The sequence below is a fragment of the Pelophylax lessonae genome (assembly GCF_965119305.1).
Source record: "Pelophylax lessonae genome assembly, chromosome: 7".
NCBI lineage: Eukaryota > Metazoa > Chordata > Amphibia > Anura > Ranidae > Pelophylax > Pelophylax lessonae.
The window spans coordinates 50,296,215-50,312,519 of NC_138774.1; the positions used below are offsets into that span (position 1 = coordinate 50,296,215).

General features: G+C 42.8%; 1 protein-coding gene across 2 annotated transcripts in view; it reads left to right on the forward strand.

Annotated features, from left to right (window-relative positions):
- The window catches only part of LOC309560283 (T-cell surface glycoprotein CD1a-like), a gene marked incomplete at its 3' end in the record, with an annotated part of 29,557 nt that extends 15,303 nt beyond the window's left edge, over positions 1–14,254 (forward strand). The window contains exons 2-3 of one of the 2 annotated variants that reach the window (XR_014225503.1): positions 8,753–8,849; positions 14,146–14,254. Coding sequence is in view for 1 of the 2 variants with exons in the window: in XM_082263883.1 (XP_082120009.1) it covers positions 8,753–8,853 (101 nt within the window). Of the gene's footprint in view, positions 1–8,752; positions 8,854–14,145 lie in introns of those variants that run through there. The other variant, XM_082263883.1, reaches the window with a different exon arrangement.
- Between the last annotated feature and the right edge of the window lie 2,051 nt (positions 14,255–16,305).

Below are 16,305 nucleotides of genomic sequence, written 5' to 3' on the forward strand. Positions count from 1 at the left end.
GAGAACGAGGACGACATTATAGGCATTCTGCTTTTGAGTGCGCTGGCAGAGGAATTTCCAGTCACAAAGAGACAGTTGTGGGTAGCAATCCAACAGTGCCTGCAAGAAGAGGGCAGTTTGAAGATGTCTCGATCACTTCAGATATGAGATCCTTCTTTCAGCCGAACCATCGACAGCTGTACTCCGGATCCAGCATCGGGAACGCCTAGACCGACAGGTGTCCGACTACATCGGGTTAACGGCCGATGTGGAAGCTCTGAAGAGTGATGAACCCCTGAACTACTGGATGGGCAGGCTTGACCTCTGGCCAGAGCTTGCACAATTTGCAATGGAAATGTTGGCTTGCCCCCCGTCCAGTGTCCTGTCCGAAAGGATGTTCAGTGCAGCAGGGGGGATCGTGACCGATAAGCACACTAGCTCATGACAGTGTAGACTACCTCACATTTATAAAAATGAATGAGGCATGGATCTCTGAGGAATTCAACATATGTGATCAGTAGACCACGTTTCACTGAAATTCCTCATGCCAGGCCACAAATATGCGCCAGACCACTATCCACGCAGAGCAATTCCTGGTCTTTAGCTTCGCTACATACAGCGGCATAAAAGGCATTTCATGTCCATTCAATGGCAAATTTTTGGGGCCTTTCAGGGCCGACAATTATTTTTTCTATAGATGCCTAATGTACCTCCAGCCATCAAATACTACATTCTTAGCTGTCAGGTAAACCCATGTGGGCTAATTTTTGGGGCCAATGCTGGCTGACACTTACTTCTGTATCCTGTGAATGCCTAATGTACCTTCAGCCACAGAATACAACGTTCTTAGCTGTCAGGTAAACCCATGTGGGCTCATTTTTGGGGCCTATACTGGCCGACACTTCTGTATCCTGTGAATGCCTAATGTACCTTCAGCCACAGAATACAACATTCTTAGCTGTCAGGTAAACCCATGTGGGCTAATTTTTGGGGCCTATACTGGCCGACACTTACTTCTGTTACCTGTGAATGCCTAATGTACCTACAGCCATCAAATACTACGTTCTTAGCTGTCAGGTAAACCCATGTGGGCTAATTTTTGGGGCCTATACTGGCCGACACTTACTTCTGTATCCTGTGAATGCCTAATGTACCTTCAGCCACAGAATACAATGTTCTTAGCTGCCAGGTAAACCCACGTGGGCTAATTTTTGGAGCCTATACAGGCCGACACTTACTTCTGTATCCTGTGAATGCCTAATGAACCGTAAGCCACAGAATACTACTTTCTTAGCTGTCAGGTAAACCCATGTGGACTAATTTTTGGGGCCTATACTGGCCAACACTTACTTCTGTATCCTGTGAATGCCTAATGAACCTTAAGCCACAGAATACTACTTTCTTAGCTGTCAGTTAAACCCATGTGGACTAATTTTTGGGGCCTATACTGGCCGACACTTACTTCTGTATCCTGTGAATGCCTAATGTACCTTCAGCCACATAATACAACGTTCTTAGCTGTCAGGTAAACCCATGTGGGCTAATTTTTGGGGCCAATACTGGCCGACACTTACTTCCGTATCCTGTGAATGCCTAATTTACCTTCAGCCACAGAATACAACTTTCTTAGCTGTCAGGTAAACCCATGTGGGCTACTTTTTGGGGCCTTTCATGGCCGAAACTTACTTCTGTTACCTGTGAATGCCTAATGTACCTCCAGCCATCAAATACTACATTCTTAGCTGTCAGGTAAACCCATGTGGGCTAATTTTTTGGGGCCAATACTGGCTGACACTTACTTCTGTATCCTGTGAATGCCTAATGTACCTTCGGAAACAGAATACAACGTTCTTAGCTGTCAGGTAAACCCATGTGGGCTAATGTTTGGGGCCTATACTGGCCGACACTTACTTCGGTATCCTGTGAATGCCTAATGAACCTTAAGCCACAGAATACTACTTTCTTAGCTGTCAGTTAAACCCATGTGGACTAATTTTTGGGGCCTATACTGGCTGACACTTACTTCTGTATCCTGTGAATGCCTAATGTACCTTCAGCCACAGAATACAACATTCTTAGCTGTCAGGTAAACCCATGTGGGCTAATTTTTGGGGCCTATACTGGCCGACACTTACTTCTGTATCCTGTGAATGCCTAATGTACCTTCAGCCACAGAATACAACGTTCTTAGCTGTCAGGTAAACCCATGTGGGCTAATTTTTGGGGCCTTTCATGGTGGACACTTACTTCTGTTACCTGTGAATGCCTAATGTACCTCCAGCCATCAAATACTACGTTCTTAGCTGTCAGGTAAACCCATGTGGACTAATTTTTGGGGCCTATACTGGCCAACACTTACTTCTGTATCCTGTGAATGCCTAATGAACCTTAAGCCACAGAATACTACTTTCTTAGCTGTCAGTTAAACCCACGTGGACTAATTTTTGGGGCCTATACTGGCCGACACTTACTTCCGTATCCTGTGAATGCCTAATGTACCTTCAGCCACATAATACAACGTTCTTAGCTGTCAGGTAAACCCATGTGGGCTAATTTTTGGGGCCAATACTGGCCGACACTTACTTCCGTATCCTGTGAATACCTAATTTACCTTCAGCCATAGAATACAACTTTCTTAGCTGTCAGGTAAACCCATGTGGGCTACTTTTTGGGGCCTTTCATGGCCGAAACTTACTTCTGTTACCGGTGAATGCCTAATGTACCTCCAGCCATCAAATACTACATTCTTAGCTGTCAGGTAAACCCATGTGGGCTAATTTTTGGGGCCAATACTGGCTGACACTTACTTCTGTATCCTGTGAATGCCTAATGTACCTTCGGAAACAGAATACAACGTTCTTAGCTGTCAGGTAAACCCATGTGGGCTAATGTTTGGGGCCTATACTGGCCGACACTTACCTCGTTATCCTTTGAATGCCTAATGAACCTTAAGCCACAGAATACTACTTTCTTAGCTGTCAGTTAAACCCATGTGGGCTAATTTTTGGGGCCTATACTGGCCGACACTTACTTCTGTATCCTGTGAATGCCTAATGTACCTTCAGCCACAGAATACAACATTCTTAGCTGTCAGGTAAACCCATGTGGGCTAATTTTTGGGGCCTATACTGGCCGACACTTACTTCTGTATCCTGTGAATGCCTAATGTACCTTCAGCCACAGAATACAACTTTCTTAGCTGTCAGGTAAACCCATGTGGGCTAATTTTTGGGGCCTTTCATGGCAGACACTTACTTCTGTTACCTGTGAATGCCTAATGTACCTACAGCCATCAAATACTACGTTCTTAGCTGTCAGGTAAACCCATGTGGGCTAATTTTTGGGGCCTATACTGGCCGACACTTACTTCTGTATCCTGTGAATGCCTAATGTACCTTCAGCCACAGAATATAATGTTCTTAGCTGCCAGGTAAACCCACGTGGGCTAATTTTTGGAGCCTATACAGGCCGACACTTACTTCTGTATCCTGTGAATGCCTAATGAACCTTAAGCCACAGAATACTACTTTCTTAGCTGTCAGGTAAACCCATGTGGGCTAAATTTTGGGGCCTTTCATGGTGGACACTTACTTCTGTTACCTGTGAATGCCTAATGTACCTCCAGCCATCAAATACTACGTTCTTAGCTGTCAGGTAAACCCATGTGGACTAATTTTTGGGGCCTATACTGGCCAACACTTACTTCTGTATCCTGTGAATGCCTAATAAACCTTAAGCCACAGAATACTACTTTCTTAGCTGTCAGTTAAACCCATGTGGACTAATTTTTGGGGCCTATACTGGCCGACACTTACTTCTGTATCCTGTGAATGCCTAATGTACCTTCAGCCACATAATACAACGTTCTTAGCTGTCAGGTAAACCCATGTGGGCTAATTTTTGGGGCCAATACTGGCCGACACTTACTTCCGTATCCTGTGAATACCTAATTTACCTTCAGCCATAGAATACAACTTTCTTAGCTGTCAGGTAAACCCATGTGGGCTACTTTTTGGGGCCTTTCATGGCCGAAACTTACTTCTGTTACCGGTGAATGCCTAATGTACCTCCAGCCATCAAATACTACATTCTTAGCTGTCAGGTAAACCCATGTGGGCTAATTTTTGGGGCCAATACTGGCTGACACTTACTTCTGTATCCTGTGAATGCCTAATGTACCTTCGGAAACAGAATACAACGTTCTTAGCTGTCAGGTAAACCCATGTGGGCTAATGTTTGGGGCCTATACTGGCCGACACTTACTTCGTTATCCTGTGAATGCCTAATGAACCTTAAGCCACAGAATACTACTTTCTTAGCTGTCAGGTAAACCCATGTGGGCTAATTTTTGGGGCCTATACTGGCCGACACTTACTTCTGTATCCTGTGAATGCCTAATGTACCTTCAGCCACAGAATACAACTTTCTTAGCTGTCAGGTAAACCCATGTGGGCTAATTTTTGGGGCCTTTCATGGCAGACACTTACTTCTGTTACCTGTGAATGCCTAATGTACCTACAGCCATCAAATACTACGTTCTTAGCTGTCAGGTAAACCCATGTGGGCTAATTTTTGGGGCCTATACTGGCCGACACTTACTTCTGTATCCTGTGAATGCCTAATGTACCTTCAGCCACAGAATATAATGTTCTTAGCTGCCAGGTAAACCCACGTGGGCTAATTTTTGGAGCCTATACAGGCCGACACTTACTTCTGTATCCTGTGAATGCCTAATGAACCTTAAGCCACAGAATACTACTTTCTTAGCTGTCAGGTAAACCCATGTGGACTAATTTTTGGGGCCTATACTGGCCAACACTTACTTCTGTATCCTGTGAATGCCTAATGAACCTTAAGCCACAGAATACTACTTTCTTAGCTGTCAGTTAAACCCATGTGGACTAATTTTTGGGGCCTATACTGGCCGACACTTACTTCTGTATCCTGTGAATGCCTAATGTACCTTCAGCCACATAATACAACGTTCTTAGCTGTCAGGTAAACCCATGTGGGCTAATTTTTGGGGCCAATACTGGCCGACACTTACTTCCGTATCCTGTGAATGCCTAATTTACCTTCAGCCACAGAATACAACTTTCTTAGCTGTCAGGTAAACCCATGTGGGCTACTTTTTGGGGCCTTTCATGGCCGAAACTTACTTCTGTTACCTGTGAATGCCTAATGTACCTCCAGCCATCAAATACTACATTCTTAGCTGTCAGGTAAACCCATGTGGGCTAATTTTTTGGGGCCAATACTGGCTGACACTTACTTCTGTATCCTGTGAATGCCTAATGTACCTTCGGAAACAGAATACAACGTTCTTAGCTGTCAGGTAAACCCATGTGGGCTAATGTTTGGGGCCTATACTGGCCGACACTTACTTCGGTATCCTGTGAATGCCTAATGAACCTTAAGCCACAGAATACTACTTTCTTAGCTGTCAGTTAAACCCATGTGGACTAATTTTTGGGGCCTATACTGGCCGACACTTACTTCTGTATCCTGTGAATGCCTAATGTACCTTCAGCCACAGAATACAACATTCTTAGCTGTCAGGTAAACCCATGTGGGCTAATTTTTGGGGCCTATACTGGCCGACACTTACTTCTGTATCCTGTGAATGCCTAATGTACCTTCAGCCACAGAATACAACGTTCTTAGCTGTCAGGTAAACCCATGTGGGCTAATTTTTGGGGCCTTTCATGGTGGACACTTACTTCTGTTACCTGTGAATGCCTAATGTACCTCCAGCCATCAAATACTACGTTCTTAGCTGTCAGGTAAACCCATGTGGACTAATTTTTGGGGCCTATACTGGCCAACACTTACTTCTGTATCCTGTGAATGCCTAATGAACCTTAAGCCACAGAATACTACTTTCTTAGCTGTCAGTTAAACCCATGTGGACTAATTTTTGGGGCCTATACTGACCGACACTTACTTCCGTATCCTGTGAATGCCTAATGTACCTTCAGCCACATAATACAACGTTCTTAGCTGTCAGGTAAACCCATGTGGGCTAATTTTTGGGGCCAATACTGGCCGACACTTACTTCCGTATCCTGTGAATACCTAATTTACCTTCAGCCATAGAATACAACTTTCTTAGCTGTCAGGTAAACCCATGTGGGCTACTTTTTGGGGCCTTTCATGGCCGAAACTTACTTCTGTTACCGGTGAATGCCTAATGTACCTCCAGCCATCAAATACTACATTCTTAGCTGTCAGGTAAACCCATGTGGGCTAATTTTTGGGGCCAATACTGGCTGACACTTACTTCTGTATCCTGTGAATGCCTAATGTACCTTCGGAAACAGAATACAACGTTCTTAGCTGTCAGGTAAACCCATGTGGGCTAATGTTTGGGGCCTATACTGGCCGACACTTACTTCGGTATCCTGTGAATGCCTAATGAACCTTAAGCCACAGAATACAACTTTCTTAGCTGTCAGGTAAACCCATGTGGGCTAATTTTTGGGGCCTTTCATGGTGGACACTTACTTCTGTTACCTGTGAATGCCTAATGAACCTCCAGCCATCAAATACTACGTTCTTAGCTGTCAGGTAAACCCATGTGGGCTAATTTTTGGGGCTTATACTGGCCGACACTTACTTCTGTATCCTGTGAATGCCTAATGTACCTTCAGCCACAGAATGCAACATTCTTAGCTGTCAGGTAAATGCATGTGGGCTAATTTTTGGGGCCTGGAATGGCCGACACTTCTTTATCCTGTGAATGCATAATTTTTCAGACTGGAATTGAAAATCAATGGGTCTGTAAAGGTTCCGCCAAATTGTGCAATAGATGCGGACCCATTTTACAGATGTGTGAATGGACCCTATATGTATTAGACATGTATTTACCGGCTGCTGTCAGTTCTGGCTGATTTATGAAAAAAAAATAATAGTTTTGCTGTAAAAAAAAAATAAAAATTTAGGGCAACTTTTCCAATTGCAATACTTCTGTTATGACTTTGTCCATGTTCTGGGACTATTTGTGCACAGATAGTACATCTTTTGTGGCTTCAAATATGACCTATAGGTTTTTAAAGTTCGCCTCCCACTAAAGTCAATGGGGCCCGTCGCGAACTTGCGGTTCGCAGACTTTTGAGGAAATTTGCGGCTGACGTTCGCCAACCACCCCGGCCGATGTTCATCCATCTCTATTGTCTACATTCAAGCATGGTGGTGGGAGTGTCATGGTCTGGGGCTTCATGAGTGCTGCCGGCACTGGGGAGCTAGATATATATATATATATATATATATATATATATATATATATATATATATATGTATGATCTCGCACTTCGGGGTAGCGGGCCCGGAATGCATGCCACCGGCTCCCTCTCACTGGTATTATGCCCAGCGGGAGCCGATCAACAGGTACCACGGATCAGCATTGGCTGATCATTCGTTACAGAGGCAGAATGGCAGTCTGCCCATGTAAACAAGGCAGATTGCCATTCTGTCAGTTGGGAAGGCATGGATCCTGTTTCTGCAAAGCAGGGACGAGGATCCAAATCTTCCCTTAGTAAAAGCACCTCCCACAGTACACAAACACTGGCTAGACACACAGTTAACCCTTTGATCGCCCCTGATGTTAACCCCTTCCCAGCCAGCAGTGTCGGCTGATGCACAAAATTTTTGGGGGGGCGCTAACAGAAAAAATCGAATAGGCATTGCTTTGCTGCAAAAAATGCAGCAAAAGATTGCATGACTTTGAGGTCACAAAAGTGTGAAAGGGGCCTTCAGTAATCAAAGTATAGTGTGCCCCCTTTCAATGCAGAGTTACTGCAGTGTGCCCCCATTCAATGCAGAGTTACTACAGCGTCCTCGGTCAAAGGCATGCTTTCACCTTTTGGCCAATCAGGAAGCGGATCTCGGACCCACTTCCTGATTGGCCAGGAGGAGGATCCATGTGAAAATAGCGAATTTTCATTCGCTATTGTCACACAATGGGTGGGCTCGGGGCGCACTGCTCTGCGCCCCAGGTCCACCCTTTTCTGAAGCCTATTAGAGCCTCTGGCTCTAATCAGGTGATTAAAAAAAAAAAACATTGAACTCCATGCATGGATGGGGGAGCGGTGCCCCCAACGCACCAGCCGCCACTGCCAGCCAGTGTCATCAGTACAGTGACAGTGTATATTCTTATCACTGATCATTGTATTAGTGTCACTGGTCCCCAAAAAGTGTCAGGTAATGTCAGATTTGTCCGCTGCAATATCGCAGTCCTGCTATAAGTCCCTGATTGATGCCATTACTAGTAAAAAAAAAAAAAAACAACTCCATAAATATGTCCCATATTTTGTAGACACTATAACCTTTGCACAAACCAATAAATATACGCTTACTGAGGATTTTTGTTTTTTAAAAACATGTAGCAGAAAACATATTGGCCTAAATTGATGTTTTACCTTTTTTTATTGGATATATTTATAGCAGAAAGTTTTACAAATTGTTGGTCTTTTTTTGTTTATAGCATAAAAAATAAAAAACTCAGAGGTGATCAAATACAACCAAAAGAAAGCTCTATTTGTGGGGATAAAAAGGACCTACATTTTATTTGGGTACAGTGTCGCATTGCTGCGCAATTGCCATTTAAAATAATGCAGTGCCGTATCTCAAAAAATGGCCTTGCCATAAAGGGGGTTAAACCTTTTGTAGCTGAAGTGGGTAAAGTGCCATTAAGCAGAACTAATGTTTATAAAACTTAGAAATGTGTACATAAAAGACTTCTGTTTTATCCTGAGCTACTTCATCATCTTTACAGATAAAAGACATCAGATATCCAGAGGGCTGGGTGCATGTATCGCAATTGCTTCTGTGGTCGGGCTGGCATGCTTATTGAAGTATTATAGAAGTTGCAGGTAAGATGGCATCACCAGGAAAAATAATAAAGTGTATGATTGGCCCATAGAGCATAGTTGAATTTTGGTATACATTTATTGTGAAGCTGGTACATTCCCATTATCAGTTTTAAAAAAACAAAAACTAGCACCATAGACTTCATAAAGTCTGTGCTTGACTTTATATATCCTACCCCAGATTATTTATATCAATAGACATTTTCCCGTATTCTAGCAAATGCCCACAATAGATTGTTCCTACCTCTGAATACTGGTTAGATCTCTTTATTTAAAGAGGTTGTAAACCTCAGAATTTATAAAAAAAAAAAAAAAACGAACACCTGAAAGACAAACACATCATCGCATACTAGCTCATTATGAAATACTTACCTTAGAATGAAGCCCCGCAGTGCTGACCGCTCACCTGTCTCATGGGTGACATGTTCTGTCGCCCTTCTTCCGGGTTTGCGGCATCCGGCCATCTGATTGGCTGGAGCCGCGATGACGTCATTCCCGAACGTGTACAGGGGGGCCAACGGTCACGGCACGGGGCTCTGGAGGAACGGCACGAGCGGCCGTTCCTTCAGAGCGCATGCGCCAGTGATGTCACTGGCTGCATGCAAAGTAAATATCTCCTAAACTGTGCAAGTTTAGGAGATATTTACAGTACTTATAGGTAAGCCTTATCATAGGCTTACCTATAGGTACAAGTTGCAAAGGAGCGTTTACTTCCTCTTTAACTCCATTAACACCTACAATAACACCTAAAATATGATTTTTGAAAAAAAAAAATAAGGTTTATACAGTGCAAACATTTTATAAAGTCATATTTAAAATGTGCAAGGTTTAATAAGAGTATAAAAACATTTATATACAGTGCCTTGAAAAAGTATTCATACCCCTTGAAATTTTCCAAATGTTTTCATGTTACAACCAAAAATGTAAATGTATTTTATTGGGATTTTATGAGATAGACCAACACAAAGTGACACATAATTGTGAAGTGGAAGGAAAAAAATAAATGGTTTTCAAATTTTTTTACAAATAAATATGTGAAAAGTGTGGCATACATTTGTATTTGGCCCCCTGAGTGAAAACTTTGTAGAACCGCCTTTCGCTGCCATTGCAGCTGCAAGCCTTTTTGGGGATGTCTCTACCAGCTTGCACATCTAGAGAGTGACATTGTTGCCCGTTCTTCTTTGCAAAATAGCTCAAGCTCTGTCAGATTGAATGGAGAGCGTCTGTGAACAGCAATTTTTAGAACAACAACAATATTATGGCGCTCTGCTAGTTTGGACAGAACTGTAATATATATGCAATGTATAATTGGACAACTGTTGAGGATAAAGTGGGTAGTGGAGGAATCCAGGATAGTTTCCAAATCTCAACAATGGTAGTAGTCCAAGTGAACAAGGCTGTACTCAGTGGCTGCTGGCTGGAGAGGAGAGGCTCTACTGTTTCTTCTCAACAGTAATTTTGAAGTATTGCCACAGATTCTCAATTTGATTTAGGTCTAGACTTTGACTGGGCCATTCTAACACATGAATATGCTTTGATCTAAACCATTCCATTGTAGCTCTGGCTGTATGTTTAGGGTCGTTGTCCTGCTGGAAGGTGAACCTCTGCCCCAATCTCAAGTCATTTACAGGTTTTTTTCTAAGATTGCCCTTTATTTGGCTCCATCCATCTTCCAATGAACTCTGACCAGCTTCCCTGTCCCTGCTGAAGAAAAGCATCCCCACAGTATGATGCTGCCACCACCATGTTTCACATGGTGTGTTCAGGGTGATGTGCAGTGTTAGTTTTCTGCCACACATATCACTTTGCTTTTAGGCCAAAAAGTTACATTTTGGTCTCATCTGACCAGAGCCCCTTCTTCCACATGTTTGCTGTGTCCCCCCATATGGCTTCTCACAAACTGCAAACAGGACTTCTTATGGTTTTCTTTCAACAATGGCTTTCTTCTTGCCTCTCTTCCATAAAGGTCAGAATTGTGGAGTGCACGACTAATAGTTGTCCTGTGGACAGATTCTCCCATCTGAGCTGTGGATCTCTGTAGCTCCTCCAGAGTTACCATGGGTCTCTTGGCTGCTTCTCTCATTAATTCTCAACTTGCCCGGCCTGTCAGTTTAGGTGGACGGTCATGTCTTGGTAGGTTTGCAGTTATGCCATATTCTTTCCATTTTCTGATGATGGATTGAACAGTGCTCTGTGAGATGTTCAAAGCTTGGGGATATTTTTCTATAACCTAACCCTGCTTTAAACTTCTCCACAACTTTATCCCTGAGCTGTGTGCTGTGTTCCTTGGCCTTCATGATGATGTTTGTTCACTAAGGTTCTCTAACAAACCTCTGAGGGCTGCACAGAACAGCTGTATTTATACTGAGATTAAATTTCACTCTATTTAATAATTAGGTGGCTCTAAAGGCGATTGGTTCCACTAGATTTTAGTTAGGGGTATCACAGTAAAGGGGGCTGAATACAAATGCTCACCACGCTTTTCACATATTTATTTGTAAAAAGATTTGAAAACCATTTATCATTTCCCTTCCACTTTACAATTACATGCCATTTTGTGTCGGTCTATCACATAAAATCCCAAAAAAACACATTTACATTTTTTGGTTGTAACATGACAAAATGTGGAAAATTTCAAGGGGTATGAATATTTTGTTCAATGCAATGTTTCCCCTTATAGGCAGTGCTATAAATGTGTCAGTTATACCGTAAAGCAGAGCTCCACTTAAAAGGGGAAGTTCCGCTTTAAGCCCCCCCCCCCTCCCCATTATGCCACATTTGACAATTTTTTTGGGGGGGGGATGGGTACCTAGTTTTGACAAGTACCCGCTTCCTCTTCCACTCGAGCTGCCTAGACGACTTGAGTGGAAGTTCTCTTCTCCCCCCTCCCTCCTTACAATCTTCTGGGACATGTCACAGGTCCCAGAAGATTGCCTGACCAATATGGAGGCACTGCGCAGCTAGCACATGTGCAGTGCACACCCGGCTGTGAAGCCCCAAGCTGTCACAGCTAGGTGCCCACACTTGCAATGCCAGCGCCGGGGAGAGCAGAGGGAGAGAAGCGAGGCTTCGGGCGCCCGCATCGCTGGACCATGGGACAGGTGAGTGTGTGTTTATTAAAGATCTGCAGATACACTTTTTGCTTTTTTAGCTGCTGACTTTTAATAAACACAAAAATGAGTGGAACTCCGCCTAATTGTACAAATATATAAAAACAACAACAAATATATAAACTGTGTTCACAAAAATGCTTAGGGGTCTATTATAAAACATTTGCTGCACAAAAACATTCATGCAAACTGAACTAAATTTCACTGCATGTTATCAAGTAAATTAAAGTGGTTCTTCAGGGTTAATTCTATGAATTAAGGTGAAAAAAGGTGAGTGAGTGCAACTCCCACTAGCCCCCCCCCCCCTCCTAATACTTACGTGAACCCAATCAGGATCCAGCGCTGTGCAACAGAGCAGCTGCTCACCCTGCTCTCTCCCTCTTCATTGGCTCAGACACAGCAGCAAGAGCCATTGGCTGTCAATCACAGCCAGTAAGGTGGGAACAGGGGGTTAGGCTCAGCCCCGTTCTGTGTGTCAATGGACACACAGAGTGGGGCTCAGGAGCGAGCATGCACGAGTGCCCCCATAGCAAGCAGCTTGCTATAGGGGCACTCAGTCAAGAGCACCAGCGAGGGACCCAAGAATTGGAGGAGCGGGGCTGCTCTGTGCAAAACAATTGCACAGAGCAGGTAAGTATAACATGTTTGTTTGTTTTTTTGTTTTTTATTTTCCTTTAGGATGATTTTAATTCCTGTGTTATCAGCTCCATCTAGTAGCTAAAATGTGGTGTGTTTTCTCATTGAGCTGTTTCAAAAAAAGATACTGCATTTTGACCACTAGATGGAGCTGACGATACAGCAGGTAATCTGTTTGAAAACAGGGTGAAATGTAGTTCAGCTTGCACAAATGTTTCTAACATTCATGCAACAAATGTTTTATAAATAGATCCCTTGGTGTACACAAAGGGGTTGATTTACTAAAGGCAAATAGGCTGTGCAGTCTGCGATGGCATTTGTTCCACAGCTTAATAATTGAGGGGCAGCTCTGCTGACTTCAATCATCCAATTCACTATAAGAGCGGTAAGGATGTGGAATTCTCTTCCACAAGCAGCCGTATCAGCAGGGAGCATCGATAGTTTAAAAAAACTGTTAGATGGACACCTTAGAGACCACAACATACAGGGGTATACAATGTACGGTTAAAAACAAACACACACACACATCATAGGTTGAACTGGATGGACTGTTGTCTTTTTTCGACCTCACTAACTATGTAACTATGTAACAATCATACAGTATGCAAGAAAAAATGTGTTTTTTTTTTTTTTCCTTGCATATGATTGGGTATTGTTTGCAAAGTGAAGCGAGCCAGGTTTTCTTGACCAGCATCAGTGCCTGACCTCACAAATGCGCTTCTGGAAGAGTGGTCAAACATCCCCATAAACACACTCCTAAACCCTATGGACAGCCTTCCCCGAAGAATTGAAGCTGTTATAGCTGCAAAGGGTGGGCCAACTCAATATTGAACCCTACGGACTAAGACTGGGATGCCATTAAAGTTCACGTGCGTGTAAAGACAGGTGTCCCAAAACGCTTGGTGATATAGTGTATGTGAACCCGGCCTCCTGGGGGATTTTTTTAAATTGTGAAATCATGAGTAAGTGCCAGCAGAAGTGGGAAAACGTGTTGATTTTCCCTCTATCCCCACAGTGTCTTTTATGGTGTACGACAAAGCTTTTATATCTTCAATAAAGACGTATGATCCTTCTAAGTGCAGCTGCCCACATTCCTTCGATTTCCACAAAACATTTTTTATATTTTTGCTCTTTTTCTTGTTTTTTTTTTCCCTAAGTTTTTGTATATATTATAATTTGATTTTTTTTTTGTAGTCAATAGGGAAAAAATGGGGACAAAGTTGCCATATTAACATCTACAGTATATCATGAAACCTCATTGGGGGGTTGTGGGAGTCTTTATTGAAACAACAAACAGTCAAAAGCCATCATCATGCAACTACAATTTCAAAAAATTTAAGCTTAAAGTCTGAAAAGTTGGGTAAAATTTGAGTTCCACAAAAATTTGTATCTCAACACTAATGTATAATATAAGACACAATAACCCATAATTATCATTGTTGTCAGGTATACTCAAGTCACAGTGATCTTTTTTAACTTTTACACTGAAGAAAATAGAATTATAAAGAAGATATTTATATAATTTTCCTTTCTTTATTATTGTTGTAATACAGAAGATACACTTCCATGGCTGGGATGACTATGGAAAGACTATCCTTGTGGAGAAGAGATGGAGGAGTATCAAATACATAAACACTGATGGACAACAGAAAACAAAATACACAATTTCACTGCAATGTATGATAATGTTCAAGGAGACTCTGGCACTTTGTTTATTCAGGAGAAAGTCACAATGTCTGTGTAAAGGCCCCCCCCCCTTGTCCATCAACACCCGCAGCTGAGCTGTCTCAGCCACTGAAAATAGCCAGTTCTTCAGGGTATGGGGAAGCATGCGGCCTCCTCCTTTTGGACAATGCTCAAGTTTAGCAACCAATTACTGATAGGCCCAAGCAGATGATGGAGAGAGAGATGTCACAGCTGCCCCCTAGTTTCCTACACCAGACAACACTGGGGATTTTAGAAGGCAGACGAAGGAGCGGGGAAGTGAGTATCAATAGGCTGGGGGGTTGGTGGCCTTTACAATGGCACTCTTTGCCCTGAATGGTCAGAGTGATGGATTTTCACCCTCCTTATATTTGTTTTGTCACAAAGTTTTATAGTTTTCTTGCATCTGATGGTTTACCAGTATGGAGTACAAGAAGGAGAACATTTGTATCATTCTCAACAACATTAAAACCCAACTCTTGCAAAAAAAAAAAAAGTTCTGTTTTTTAGCTGTATATAGAGTAAGGAAAGGTTAGAAACTTTTCCAAGTGTGTCTGTAACCCACCAGGGCAGGGGTGTCAAACTCAATATCATTGCGGGCCGCATCAGCATTATGGTTGCCCTCAAAGGGTCTGTTGTATCTGTAAGACTAGATGCAGCTTCACAGAGAGGCTCAGGATCTGTAGGAGGAGTTCTGCCCTGCTTTCTCACTGCCGACTACTGAGACAAGGTGGGGGCAGAGATGAGGGGGGTGCCCCAGCTGCAGGAGAGGTGCGAGGGCCAAATGAAATGGCCTTGAGGACCAGATTCAGCCCCGGGCCTTGTGTTTCACACATGTGCACTAGGGAGATGGACAAGTAAGTGGTATTACCACCGAAACACGTTGGATGTTTTCAACCACTTCCATACTGCTGGACGTCATATGACGTCCTGGGCTTTCAATGGAGATATCTGAATGATTGGAGCAGCTGCAGGCATCATTCAGATATATTTTTTTCTGCTGGCGATTTTCTGCACAGTAAAAACAATCATAGCAGCTGTTCAGCCACCTAAATGTTTTTACTGGGGGTGGGATGCCCGCCCCCCCCCTCTTCCGCCCACCCTCCAGTACTTCTGATGCCCCCCCTCGTGCGATAGGCAAGCCGGAGAATGAATCAACCGGTTTCTCATAGAGAATACCACGTACCAGGTGGTCCCTGGCAATCTCTATAACTTTCAGGCGTGGTGTTATGACGTCACGTCCGGCCTCACTAGATATAAACACTGCTGTTTTTTTGTCTGGGAAGCCGAGATTGATTTTTTTTTTAGCTTTCCAGCCTAGAGGCGAAATTTGGGGACTTATGGACCCCAGATCTCGCTGCAAAGAGGACCTGTCATGCCCTATTCCTATTACAAGAGACGTTTACATTCCTTGTATTTGCAATAAAAGTGTTAAAAAAATAATAATAATTCAAAGGGAAAGTGTAAAAATAAAAAATGTAAAGAAAATAAACAATGAAAAAAAGAAAAATTAAAGCGCCCCATCCCCTCATGCTCGTGCGCAGAAGCGAACACATACACACGGTCGCATTTGCATATGTAAACAATGTTCAAACCACACATGTGAGGTATAGCTGCGAAAGTTAGAGCGAGAGCAATAATTCTAGCACAAGATCTCCTCTGTAATTCTAAACAGGTTACCTGTAAAATACAAGGAATATACCTTGCGCTTATGGATCAAATGAAAAAGTGGTTATGGTGTTATAAATGTGTAGTCACATAAATTAAACAACGTAAAGAATAGCCAATATGTGTAGAAAGCTGCTGCTTTCAAAAAGGCGAGTGTGCCTTTAAAGAATGCAAATATGTGAGTGTCAGCGCTGCTTAATAAACTAACCCCTCTAATTACATAAACAATGACAATAATCAATATTAAATAATAAATATACAAATAAAGTGCTCAGTGCAATCCGTGCATAAATCAGTGCAAAGTGTACATATAATATTGTCCTTTAAAGAATAAGTTTATA